The sequence below is a fragment of the Haliotis asinina genome, chromosome 1, assembly GCF_037392515.1.
Source record: "Haliotis asinina isolate JCU_RB_2024 chromosome 1, JCU_Hal_asi_v2, whole genome shotgun sequence".
Taxonomy (NCBI): Eukaryota; Metazoa; Mollusca; class Gastropoda; order Lepetellida; family Haliotidae; genus Haliotis; species Haliotis asinina.
Genome location: NC_090280.1, coordinates 54,648,170 through 54,662,071, shown reverse-complemented (window position 1 = coordinate 54,662,071; position 13,902 = coordinate 54,648,170). Strand labels below are relative to the sequence as shown.

Below are 13,902 nucleotides of genomic sequence, written 5' to 3'. Positions count from 1 at the left end.
CAGCTTTTCCTCACAAGCAGCCATTTGGCATAAAGATGTGTGAGCTGTTATGTCGACATATCGGTGGATGTACATTTTATACATTTGAATCATCACAACTACAATGTCAGTTGATGAACAACAGCACCGACGTGGACAAGCGTGTACATCGAGTCGTTGTCAACACAATGGTACGTGTGTATTTAGTCATGCCTGAAAACCGACTTGAGTATATCAAGACAAATCTCTAAGTATTGAAGTAAACAGCTTTTATTTCTTTCTAGAAATGTTACATGTTGCATTGTCATTTATTTTTCTTATCCGTGTGGAACGTGATTTGACATTTAAATTAATCCAGTACACACTTTTTACATATGAGATTCTTCGGTTGTTGACATAGATGAAGGTTAGAAGACGACAAATGAATGGACAGACATGCGGAAAGACAGAAAGATAGAGACCAATAGACAGATGAGCTCGTCTGTGTATGTGTATGTATGTTTGAGAAAGACATCCTAATTTAATGGTAGATGTGTGTTTAAACGCTCTTAACCTGGATGTACAATTTATCTCGTTTGGAGTTGTAGGAGGAGTATTGAATAGCCGAGCAAATGAACACTGCATTCGTAAATTTGGATGGAATTTGTTTATTGTTTTTAAGTTATCTACAAATTGAATAATATTGCCATTCTATTATTTTCTTTACATGGACAAAGGAACGCCTCAGTGTCGCCGGAAGTCGAGACGTGTAAGCATTAAGGCGGTGATACGATGCATTGAACCAGAGCGTAAGTACACAGAAATGCTGACAAAAATCCCGTAGGTGCAACATATTCTAAAATAAACGACGTAATTTTAACTATTGCTGTCACCCACATTCATGGGCAGCCACTTTAAAGATACAGTTGATGCACAAACTCATCATTCCACATGCTGAATGCGGTCTAAGACTAAACTCACTCACCTCTTCTGCATTCAATATTTTTACTGAAACAGGTATTACAGTTGTACTTGTTTATTGAGCAGTAGCAGGACTATTCAGGCTGTATCGCGGTGTGACATATCTGTGATCGAATCTGTGCCAGACATACTACTGAGTAATAGTGTCAACAACGCTGTATGTACTGGTATTGCAAGCCAAACTTGATGTGTTCCTCGAAGTTTCCATAGGCAGTTAATGTCGTTGACTGTATGGATACATTGAACAGTTGATGAACACATCTGATGTAGACTGGCATTAGCTTAGGTTCATCATTTCCCAGAGTTCCGTGGTCTCTCACATATACATTTATCCAGCCTCATGTAAGAATGTCAAGTTTTGATTGGTTGACGTGACTGATAGATGCCATGTACATCCTTCGATCCGCGTCCATGTGTGTTGTTTTTCTTTCTGATTCAGTAGAAACATTCGGCTACATAAATGGGTCCGGTATTTCCCGACTGTAATAATTTATAACATCATCTAACGGATCTCAGTATTATTAAACTTGTCCAAGGAATACACTTAAGTTTCCATTTCAGCTGTTGAACTCATGGCTAAAGAAATCCCTGCGATGACATCGTTTCAGCGACTTGAAGTAGTATGCGACAATGATGAATACGAAACTGCTCTCTACCAGGTCTTCACCTAAACAAATACCATCAGAAAGTATAATTACGTTCTTCAGATTAAAATCTATATCTGCCCTAGCTTACATCTCAGAATCAAGGAAAATACTAGTTGGTCTTTTGGGAAACAAAGAAAATACTAACTATGCCGTTAGATGCCACAGGGCAGTCTACTCTAGCTTACAACATCCGTGCGCAATCCATACCTCAAGACGAAGAGAAACAGCGTATGTTCATTGCCTCCACAGACACTGGAATGGCAACTGATGGCAGTCGACGAAGATCCATCTAAGAAATACGTGACCCTATGTGCTGTGGACATATTGCCCTTGATCGAAGATACAATAGGGTGTATGCATGTTCCGAGGAAAGGCTTGTTTCATTCTCATACAAAGGTTCAGATTATGACTGGTCATCACCATGGAAAAAACAAGTGGTGATTTGACTATAGACATGGTATGTGATCTTCTATGGTGAAGAAAGGAAACTTACTGAATTACAACCAGCCCCATGGGCTATATTGTACCATAACAACTCCATGTATGTTAACCTAGCAACAGCCGGCAGGTATACATGCATATCTGTTTTCAAACTACCTCACGCGGAGCTTCAAAAGAAAATAGACCTTGGATATACGTCTTTCGTGGGCCTAGTGATGTGTGTAATTCCATAACATGGAGATGGCGGTTAAGTAGCCTTGTGGTTAAAGTGTTCGCTAGTCACGCGGAAGACCTGGGATCGATTCCCCACATTGGTGAAAGGTGTAAAGAGTATTTACTGGACTACATCAAGCACCGTGGAATATTTTTCATCATTCAAAACTGTGTTCCACAGGAGATATCGCATGTATGAGATCAATCAATATCTTCTAGGCGATATCATTTTAACAGTAGATTTTGTACAATGATCTGACATCATCATTACATGACATCACAACGCCATGACGTCACAATGCTATGACATCGCTGCATCCATGTTCAGATATATACATTTTCATTGATAAATATGAAAAGTGATTTTTGATGAAAAACAAATGGTTTATTTGTGAGGTTGCTTACACTAGAATTCCCCCAAACTGCCTAATGGGTTCTTGAGATGCACACGACGGGTACTACATTTCATTTACTGCTGTCTGCTCACGTTTCTGCACTGCTAATCCCGTACAGAGATTTCAAACCTTATATCAAGGTGGAACACACAAGTAGGAAGAGACCGACTTCATTAATCGAAGCGAACGATTAGTTATACCAACTTGTGTTGTTAGTCAAAACGTGATGATGTAGTTTTACAGCGATGTCGTACTGGCCACATGTGTCTCTTGCGATTAAGTGTTCACCATCAAGCACTTGCTGCTTGAGTACGTTGACTTTTCGACAGCAGGAGACTGGCATTATGAAACGAGTGAGCAGACGTCTCATTTTCTGCTTTAATGTAATGAACATATATGTCTGGAGCTGTGTTGACCTCGTCACTATATGGCTGGAATAATGACGATGTGACTCAACCCAAAACAATGAGGGGTCTTTTAAATCAAGATGCTTCTCATTTAATCTGTGAATTTTTAAAAGAAAATTGATACCTTTTCATATTTTTATACTGTGCAGATGGCAGAGTTTGAGTTGCAGCTTAGATGGTCAGTGTTGTATCCTCGAAGAGAGTTAAAGTATTGTAAAAGGGGATATTTCAGTATGTTAGCAGTCAAGCTTTTTTCTTGAAATGTAAATTATCGTTTGGTATGTTCTTTTAATTTTGTACAATATCTTTTGCAAATTTAGAAGTGAAATTGTTTTAATGTAGTACAAATTAGCTACTGCGTTTTTATTTATTTGTGGTTGTATCCTCAAAGGATATCCTTAAAGTATTGTAAAATTATTGTTCTCCTGCGAGGGTACATAAGTCCGGAAACTTTCAAAGTAAAATTTAAACTTTCAAAATGTAAAATGTTTGTTATTAAAACATTTCTGCTAAATGTTCCTACAATGGTGTAAATGCAGGTAGGATCCTTGCTGGTAGCCAAGGTGCAGTAACACCCCATTGTTCCTAATGCTGAGATCTACCTTCAGTTGTTGGCAATCCATAATCTACATTTTATATTGTGTCATCATGTACTGTTGAGCTTATTTTAGTTAAAATTACTTGTTTACCTTAATATCTGTGATAATCCAGTTGTTTTTCTTCCTTCGTTGACAGTTGATGATTTATTATTAATCTTTGTAAATCTATCATTTGATTTAGTCACGATATGGCTGACATATAACCGAGGTAAATGTTATATCACCAGGGCATAGTTCAAACATTTAACCGATGTGACTGTAAATAGTCACCAGGGAACTCACTTCATGTTTGCTGTCTAACGTTGTAAAATGAAACCACCAAATCCACAAGAAATCTTTGCCAAATGCAGACTCGATTGCACGATTCTCACTACATTATGGAAATGTGTGTATTTGTTTCTTTTTGTTTGTTTAACACCCCACTCGATATTTTCAGCTGTATTACCGGATATTAGGATACTGGTCTCCAGTAACCCATGCTTGTCAAAGGCGGCTAACGGCATTGGGTGGCCAGGCTCGCTGATTTGGTTGACACCTGTCATCGGTTCACAAACGCGCAGATGCTCTTGTTCACTGGACTGTCTAATCCAGACTCCATTATTTACAGACCGCTTCCATGTAGCTGGGAGATTACTGAGTGCGGCGTTAAACTAAACTCACTCACTCCTGTTACTGAAACAACTTGGCACAGAAAAATGTTTTCAGTCCAGGTTGTTTTACCTTAGAACATTCATAAAATCAGCGAATATCATTCTGTAAAACAATACACTCAATATATAGATGACACTTCCAAAATAGAATTAGTGCAGAAAAGGACAACTTTCAATGTTCACACCAGTTACCCAGTTCGAACCCACACCCTCAAAGTCAGGTACCTGATCGCCAGCACACAAAGTCAGCCGCCTAGCCCGCTCAGCCACCGCGACTTCCACTGTAAATGTATGCCATGTCCTTAATCAACAACAAACTAGATTCTAGGGGCCCTTCACTTGACCCCAGATATTGACAAAACATTTCAGACTAATGCATATATACTGATGGTGAAAAATTCAGCAACCAAGCATATATATGATAATTTATTCGTAGATAATTAGATTTGTACCCATTCTGTTTGTACATGTAAAGATACACAACACCTTATTCCAAACACAATCAACAGAATGAGACCAGATGTCATGCTGTACGTGGATTGTGAAATCTTGGAAGGAACTCGCGACTTGCACGTTGCAAGGTTGGTTACAGGTCTTGTACACGTCATTACACAGCAAACATGGCACGGATGCTTCTCGATGGCAGATGATAGGCTTGAGGGAAGCAGGCATGTAACTAACAATTGATTACTGAAATTTTGCAGTGGGAACAACGCGTACATTTATGAAAGTTGGATTGCGAAATATCACAGGTGATTACATACAGAAGTTATTTTACAGACTGAGGAGAAAGGTTTCAGTCAAACAAATCCAAACATAGTCAACTAACAACGGCAGACAAAAATACGATATCGTATATTGCTTATCGTGACAAACAGATCTATTACAAACTGTCAATACTAAATTGAGTTTATTATCATTTTGTTGAAGATATGGCTAATGAGTATGGATTATGGATGATGATTAAACTTATCACCAACTAATGCCAAAGAAAAAACTTCTACTGTACATAAATATAGACGGTTAGACTTCTAACATTTCAGAATCCGCCAAAAACATGAAGTTGTGAGAGTGAGTGAGTGAGAATTGGGCTTAACATATCGCATCCACATGGGGAATCGAAACCAGGTCTTCGGCTTGATGAGCGAACCATTAGGAGGTTCTGAGAAAGATGTATTTTTTTCAATTTGATAGTAGTACAACACTACTATAGCAACTCAGAGGTTATCAGCTTTATAACTTCAGAAAGCTGCAGCTTGTTCAGTGATTTAGCCTAAGAATACATATAGAAACCTGTGTTTTATCAGTGGTTCTATTAATTAGAACACCCATGTTAACAGCGTGATGTTGCATTTCGCATAACTTCCAAAAGTGAAGTAACATTAGTCACCAGATCTTGGCACAAGGTGTCAGAACTTGTCCGACAGTCCGATGTTCGAAACTGCAGAACCACCACAATGTACGTCACCAAGGTTCCAACAATCTGAAACAATAATTGTTCACAGCACGTCAACCCAGTTATATCCTGACAGAGATATCGTCCTGGTCACGAATATCAGGATACTACTGCTTTTTAATTTTGTTAGATACTTCATACTTCTTAACGTCTTTCTGAGGAATCTAGGATAGTAAGGAAGGATAACACTATATGCGTGAGTGAGAGTGAATTAGTGAGGGAGTGACTGAGTGATAAACGGGTGATCAATATATGGATGAACAATTCGTTCATTACAGTGAGAGCACCGTTTTCAAGCAAGTGATCGACAGAGAGAACATTTTTTTCTTCTCAATAGAATAGACAAAACCCTCTCCCAACCCATTAGAAATTTCTGTCAAAAACAGAGTCAACTGTATAATTAAACATGATATCATGAGCATGTGCTCGTTTGACAACTACCATCAGACCACAGGAGATCTTCAAAATCTATAACATTAGGCAATGTTACAATATTTTACAATATTACGACGCGATTTGTTAAAAGCTGAGGCGGGACCGAAAGAACTAACCACAGTTTCCTATTAATATCTGTTTTTTCAGACATTCCATTTTTATTTAACCGCCAGTCTGTCTGGCTAAAATGGAAAGCTCAACTTACACTGAGGACAGTCGGTGGGCTAATTGTAAAGAGGCCATGCACGTTGTAACCAATTGTTGTTCCAGTTAGCAGGCTTGTGAAGTGGGTCACCTATGACAAATACAATCATTATATAGCACCACTTTTCACTGTAACGGGCATAATCTCAAAATCTACAGCTCAGCGAATGCAGAATAATACAAAATGTTATCACAATCCGCATTAATCTAAATGCAGATATAAAGCGACAACGTATTTGTTGTATTGTGTAACAAAAGATTACTTCTAACTTACATGCATGACTTAATACAGTGATTTACAAACTACGTTTTAGACAAGTCAATAGTGCCATTAAGCTCATGAAAATAAAAAGTAACTGATTCTGATAGGCTGGTTTAGAAAACACTTCTGTGACTATGTGTTCATGGGCAAAAACTGTTAGGTGTAGAAACACTAGTCCCCAGTGGCATGTATTCACAACATTAGCGTGATGCCTTTATTGAAACTGACACACACCCAATACACAGATGGAGAACACTAAAATCTCATTTCCGTCGAGATTATTATCCTGTTGCTCACTGCTCTCATGGTTGTCTCACTGAGGTTGTCTGTTGGGATCTTTATCATGTACTGAAGAGCATTGCAACGAGATGCAATATTCTTAAAACATCAATGATATTTTCAGGTCATTTACAAATAACTGTTTATGACTTTAATGTGTGTTTGGCGAACACTTGATAGATTAGTCGCTCCTGTCATTGTTAATGTTGAAAAGGAGAGGGTGCGTGTGATCCGATCAAATCTAAACTGAGAAACCTGACATGAAGGCGTCCTAACTACATTCAGGCGACGAGCTATTATTTATTTCTACTGGGTAGGATTTAACGTCACATAAATACAACAAATATTCACTATTACCTCTTCCCTCATGACTGCCAAGGACCAGACGATGCATAACACACTGAATAAATCGAGTACACGTGCAACCATTTATTGTCACACGTCCGCAAGAGGAACCACGTAGAGGTACATAACCCGTAGACTGAACCGTGTATGCCAAAGTGGGATGCAGGAAAGACCCGATATCAAAGATCTTTCGCCAAAACATTGTGAGGAACAATTTTCTGTCACATGAATAATGTTGTGACACATAACAGAACATAAAGGACGACAGGCAGTGATTGATAATAACCCTCACCCGTTCTCCGAATGACATGTCCTTAAACAATGCAACTGTTTCAGTCAGAACCTTTTAGTGTGACTTGATATATCATCGACGCATTTCATTAGTTATCCAATAGCCCCGTTCTTTGCGTTAAATCACGTGCTAATTCTACCATCGGGGTGAGATTTGATTACATTCTTTCTGTGTGACCACCTGTTTCTCACGTTACATAACCTCCTTGGCTGACTGGACTAGGGCAAGAAGCAGGCCAAGCTAAGAGTGATGATCCCGGTGCTATGTGGCTATATTCGTGCCGTCAATATAAATGTCTATTTCAGGTTCATTGAAACAAACTTTTCGACCACATCATCAGGAAGCCAGCACAGACCTAAACTGAGAAACTTGACATGAAAAAATCCTGTTATACTCAGACCGACAACCAGCTATTATTTAGTCCTTCTTTCATTCTAGAAGTTGGTGAGTTAAAAATGAAACATACAGCTTTATGGATTACACCTTCTTGTTTATTACGTTGAACGACGTTTCGATGTAGATCCTTACATCGTTTTCAACCTAAATGTGAATGCAACCAAATAATGAGAAGCTTATATACATGGTATGTTGCGTCAAACAGCGGATTAACATTAACAACGGTATGTGATAGAGTAAACTAGTGGTACATAATTGGAGGAGCCCAGTCGGGAGCTAAAACAACAATGAGCACTAGTGATGAAGCCAATGAGTGGGATGAGTAGTAACAAGAAACAGACACTATGCTTAGATAGTCTATGGTTTGATCAGTTCTTCATAGGCCGATGGTATGTAGTATCCTTGGTCTCTATTGATCAAAGGTTTGTGGCGCCGGATTTCGGTTGCTTCCAACAGTTTCCTTTCTGTGAAGTCCTGGTTTGTGGTTGACAGGACTTCGAATTCGTCGAACATGATGTAATGACCGGGGAATTTTTGTTGATGGTCGAGAGGGCCGATTTGCTGTCTACCTTGGCTGTAGAGGATTTGTGTTCTTTTATGCGGGTGTCAACAGGGCGGGAGGTTTCACCTATATATGAATCGCCACATTCACAGTTGATCTTGTAAATCACTCTTTTTGGGGGCTGCATGCTGAAGGGTAGGTTACGGCCATTGGCTTGGAGGATGGTCCTTAGGGTTGGTGAGCCAGAAAAGATGGTGTCGATGCCTGCTTGGTGTTTAAGGAGTCTGCTAATTTGATGACAGGTCTTGCCAATGTAAGGAATGGTAATTCTAATGGGGGCGCTTTCTTGCTTGGTCAGTTTGGGATTGTCCTGGAGCGTGGTGGAGATGGTCCTCTTGACTAGGTTATATGGATACTGGTTGAAGTTGGTAAAGACATGTTGTAAGTGGCTGAGTTCCTGTTGTATGTCGTCGTTGCTGGAGCAAATATTCTTGGCACGTCTTGTCAGGGTAGATGTGACACCAGGCTTGATTTTAGGGGGATGGTTGGAGTTGAAATGGATGTACTGGTCGGAGTGAGTGGGTTTCCTGTACACTGCGGTTTCGATCTTGTTGTTGCAGGGGTCTCTTGATACAAGGACATCTACGAAGGGGAGTTTATTGCCGTTTTCTGTCTCCATGGTGAACTTGATACGGGGGTTTTCTGTGTTGAGATGCTGGAGTAGTGAGGTGGAATCTTGATCTTTCCTGAGGATAACAAAAGTATCATCAACCTTCCTAAACCAGCAGACAGGATGGATAGGGGAGGAGGCCAGGGCTTTTTCTTCAAAATGGGTCATGTAGATTTCGGTGAGAATTGGGGAAAGAGGGAATCCCATGGGGAGACCGTGGATTTGTTCGAAAATGTTGTCTCCCCAGGTGAAGTAGGTGGACGTTATACAGGATTTGGTGAGGCTGATGTTGGAGTCTGTGGAGAGGTTGGTATTAGGGGGTTGGTCCAGGTCGGAGATACGCTGACGGAGGATTTTTTTAGAGCTTCTTCGGTGGGAACGTTGGTAAAGAGGTCAACAACATCACAGCTGATAATCTTTGCTGTTTTACTGTCCACTCTAGGCCAAACAGCAAATTTCCACATCAAAGACTCCACACACTTCTGTCAAAAGATATGCAACATCACTGAACCCGACCAGATTATCACACGCATCGTGTGTTTATCACATCAAGTTCCGAACAAAGAGGGTAGGATCCAATCATAGAACTAAAAACACAGCTCGACAGTGTAGTGCAGAAAATGAAATAATTGATTGTTGTTATCAAATAGTTCCACCACCCCAAAGCTCTGTCGACAACAACAACAATCTCTCCGATTTGTCCGACAACAAGGGCAGTGGTTAACATAGCCCCTGGCATACAAATTCCAGTGGACATCACTAGCATACCCCACAAACACGCATCCAGGTTGTCACTGGGTTTAAGGCCTTGTAGAACAGACCTGGGGTTAGTTGTTTCTTTGTTCTCAGATACATTCAGTGGCCGAACTGGTGTCGTGATGCTCGGGACTAACCTTGCTTTGAGACAATCGGGATAGGAGCCTGGGCCTGCTACATCAAATGTCGCCTTTTACCTGTAAAAGTGTTTGCGGGAGAAGAATGACCTCGCAATTAACGTAATGGAAACACGGAAGTACATCACATTAAGGTAAAAGGTTTTTGGTTGGAGCGGTATCGGGTAGCCTGTTCAAGCGTGACAAATATATTTGTACAACACAGTGAGGCTGGGTACATCTATACTTCCTGATGAACTGTTAATTATGCAACGTTGACCTGTGTTGTTTACTTTCACTTTGACACTCCATTCGTGCTTCAGAAATACTCGTTTCGCGGTAATATCAAGTCAAATGCAATTCATTGACTTTTAGCAAAAATCAGTTAAATACGTTGAATGAAAGAAAAACATATTATATTGCAGAACAAAACACCATACTAATGGGTGTATGTTTACCGGAGAGAATACAAAACATGGCAATAGGTATTGTTATAAGGATGAAAAATTATTTTAGTACATTTAAATGGAGTTAAATCAAGAACTGATGATGCCTTCAGCGGAAGGCTAGTGAATATCAATGGAGAAGCTTTCATGTTTCGCAAATGTGAGCGTGCCCACAATTACAGTTGACTGGATGCAGTACATTGTCCCCCAATGTTTTTTCTTTTCTTTTGACACGTTTCAAACTGTCACATTTGCATGCTATCTGAATTACACTAAGTGATACATACACTGTAATTCAAACGCATCGTAAATACATCATAAAGAATTGAATAAGCGGAAGCATTGAAAATAACACACTGCAGATGTTCAAAACAATCTTACAACACACTATTGATTTCACAAGTACTGCACGCGTGCTACTTCGGAAAACGACCACTGTAACACATACAATATGACTTCACTGTCGGCGTCATGTGGGGTAATCTCGTGTTCTGTGTGCTCCCTGAAATCTCAAGTGCACTTTCGATGATTCCATCGAAAACGTTTGTCCCTTAATATCATACATCCCGATTTCTTGAACAAAGTTCCAACCTTTGTAGATGTTTATGACGCGGGCCAGAGGTGGGGCAGGATGCGTCCACCTTTTCGAGAACAAAGTGCCCCCAACACTTTTGTAAAAATGTCATTTTCACTTTGCCTTTAGCAAACCATTCATATGGAAACTATTTTATACCTATTATTTACAGTAACACTGCAGTTTGTAACCTGTTGTTGTACTTGTTATCATCACAAAATATAATGATAACAAAACGGAAACATATCTCCGTAGTTTCTTTGTGTGGCATGTTTAGAAGTTGCTGAATCAGATACGGACAAACATTATGGGTGAACAACTTCTTTATTGAAGGCAAGCGACGTTTCGATAGAGATTCTTGTATGGTTGTTTGGCTTTACAACAGAATCTGTATTGAAACGTAGCTTTACCTGACTAAAGAAGTTGTTCATTCTTAAAGTTTGTCCTCATCACATGTTACATGTTACAACATGTAGATGCAGCAAATGTAACTAATTATACGATGGTTCAAGGTTGAAATACATTTATCCCTAAGTGATTATACAAAATGTCTTGAAACACGTATTCTTTCAAAAATGTCTTGTAAAAATCCTTTCAGATACATGTTATACTTGCTTTCAACCTCTTGCGTTTTTGCATAGCATTGCCACAAACAATGACATTTGGGACATTGGTTATAAAGACGCTGAGCAAAGTGTTGGTACTTTTTGTTGTTGTTTTTCTTTTACGCCTTAGTGCGCATTTTCAGCATTTTGCCTAAAGGAAGAATTACATATATTTTACACGTTTGATCTGTTACATGGAACATTGTTCATATTGTCACTGTTACGGTTAAAAATTTACCGTGACAAACAATGTAAGAAACCCCCTGTGAACAGAAACAAAACACGAAGAAAGACAAGTTTGAAAATATTCAGATACTGTATTAAGGCAATGAGAGCAAGTTCTACAAAGTCACAAGTCAACATCACAATACAGAATTCAAATACAATACAACTGCGACAAAATCTAAGGCAATGGGTCACAAATAGCAAACTCTCCAAAGTCTTAGTACTAGGGAAAAACAGTTCTGTAGAATGAAAACAAAGCGAGCGGTCTGACAGCAGTTATGAAGCATTGGCAGCGATTGATGATATACTCCAGTCAGGTGAATGTGTGAATCTGTGTCGCTCACAACACGGTAACTAGCCTTTATATATATTTACGTACAGTCGTTTCCCGAAAGTACGGGCACTTACTGCCATCACCAAAACTGTAGAATGCCCTCGAAACAGTCTCCCGGACGTAAACAAACAGAAAGTCAAGGGCAGATAATTCCCCGACAAGTCTGCTGCAAAATCGCAAAAGTGCGGATCATCTATTATACCAAATGTGACCCATCATGTTTATTTTCCAAAACACTAAACGTTGTGACCCAATAATAATTATTACTTCATTAACAACAAAATATACAGAAAATACACACTCGTAACATCATGAATTGCACTTAGATTCATGATCCCTCGGCATTCGGCACTAGTATGATAAACAAATGTGATTGTGTTCACAGAGGTTCACATTTTGCTAAGCTGTGTATAATGCTGCTAAACGCTACCGAAGTGTAAACAAAGTTCAGTTCAAGATTCCAGTAACCATACACCTCGGTTAAGGCAATAGAGCAGTCACTTGCTTCTTTCTAGAGGACAATATAATCGCACATAACACTTCGCCAACATATTGTTATAACATCATGCATGACGTTCGTGTGTATGTAAATATATCCTTCTGTGACTTGCCATGTGTTATACCAGTTGTCTTGTGTCGTGTGTATACATTTATTCCGGACTTCAGGTGCAATTTCACTGTCTTTACACCTTGGCTACATCTATAGGAAATATAGTTAAACCATTTTAAACTTTTTGGAAGGATCGTTTGGTTTTTTTTGAGAAGTTAGTTTGACGTCACTGTGAAAATTGTAAGAGATCACCTATAACCAAGATCCATCGTAATTGCACAACGTTTCCGTTTCCTAAAACGTGATCAGAAACCTGGCGAATATACGAACTCTGTATAACTGGAATGACATATTTGTCACACAATTGTGAAGTTAGAACTAACATGTTTAACCCGGACTGAGACCGCTTCGTTTCTGGACTTCGTTTCGTTAACCTAAGTGTTAACTGATAGATGAATGCTAAATTTCATGAATCTAATTCTGTTTACAAACTTTATATTTAAAATGGGAAAGTGCAGAGTGTAAAAATTCCGTTTATCTCATAGGAGCTGCTTAAACATCACATAGCATGTGTGTGAGTAAATACCTCAAGACACATTTTCATTTGAGAAAGCTCTTCCACAGAAACGTTTGGACGATGTTTGACAAGCAAGGGGCTTTGAGGTTCTTCATCAAAGCAGACATATGCTGGCAAGAATTCTTATGAATAAATGCACCAAATACAACTTTAGTGACCAGTTGTTTAATCATTAACAACAAAATGAACTCAGGACAACAATGCAAACATAGAATAACGCCAAAACGTTACACTTGCCAGCCATTATAAACCGATCATAAATGCTTCGGCAGGTTTGGCCTAATTCCTTTCGGTTAGAATAAATTGAGATTTGCATGGTTTACACTTCAGTTGATCATATGCAGATATACATGGTACATTACAATCTCAGAGGTCCTAAACAGATACTTTATTAGTCGTTCCCATAAGAAGTTGAGAGTAACAAGTAACTCTAAATAAGAACATGGAGAAGGAAAAAGGGTTTCGGATTAAGCATGTTCCGATCCACATTAAGCATAAACATATGTTAAATATATTCAAACATATTGTAACGTCAAGGTACAACTGACCATCACTGTGTCCAAGATGATAGACTATTACGAAAATGT

The 13,902-nt window shown here is 39.1% G+C and overlaps 1 protein-coding gene across 1 annotated transcript; it reads right to left on the bottom strand.

The window, feature by feature from the left end:
- Positions 1-8,376: 8,376 nt before the first annotated feature.
- Positions 8,377-9,300, bottom strand: LOC137273816 (uncharacterized). The gene has a single exon (XM_067806682.1). The coding sequence runs from the start codon at positions 9,298-9,300 to the stop codon at positions 8,377-8,379; it is 924 nt and encodes a 307-aa protein (XP_067662783.1).
- Between the last annotated feature and the right edge of the window lie 4,602 nt (positions 9,301-13,902).

Bases quoted from the DNA above. Each gene is read 5' to 3' on its own strand.
- LOC137273816 (XM_067806682.1), bottom strand. From the start codon at position 9,300: ATGACCCATTTTGAAGAAAAAGCCCTGGCCTCCTCCCCTATCCATCCT.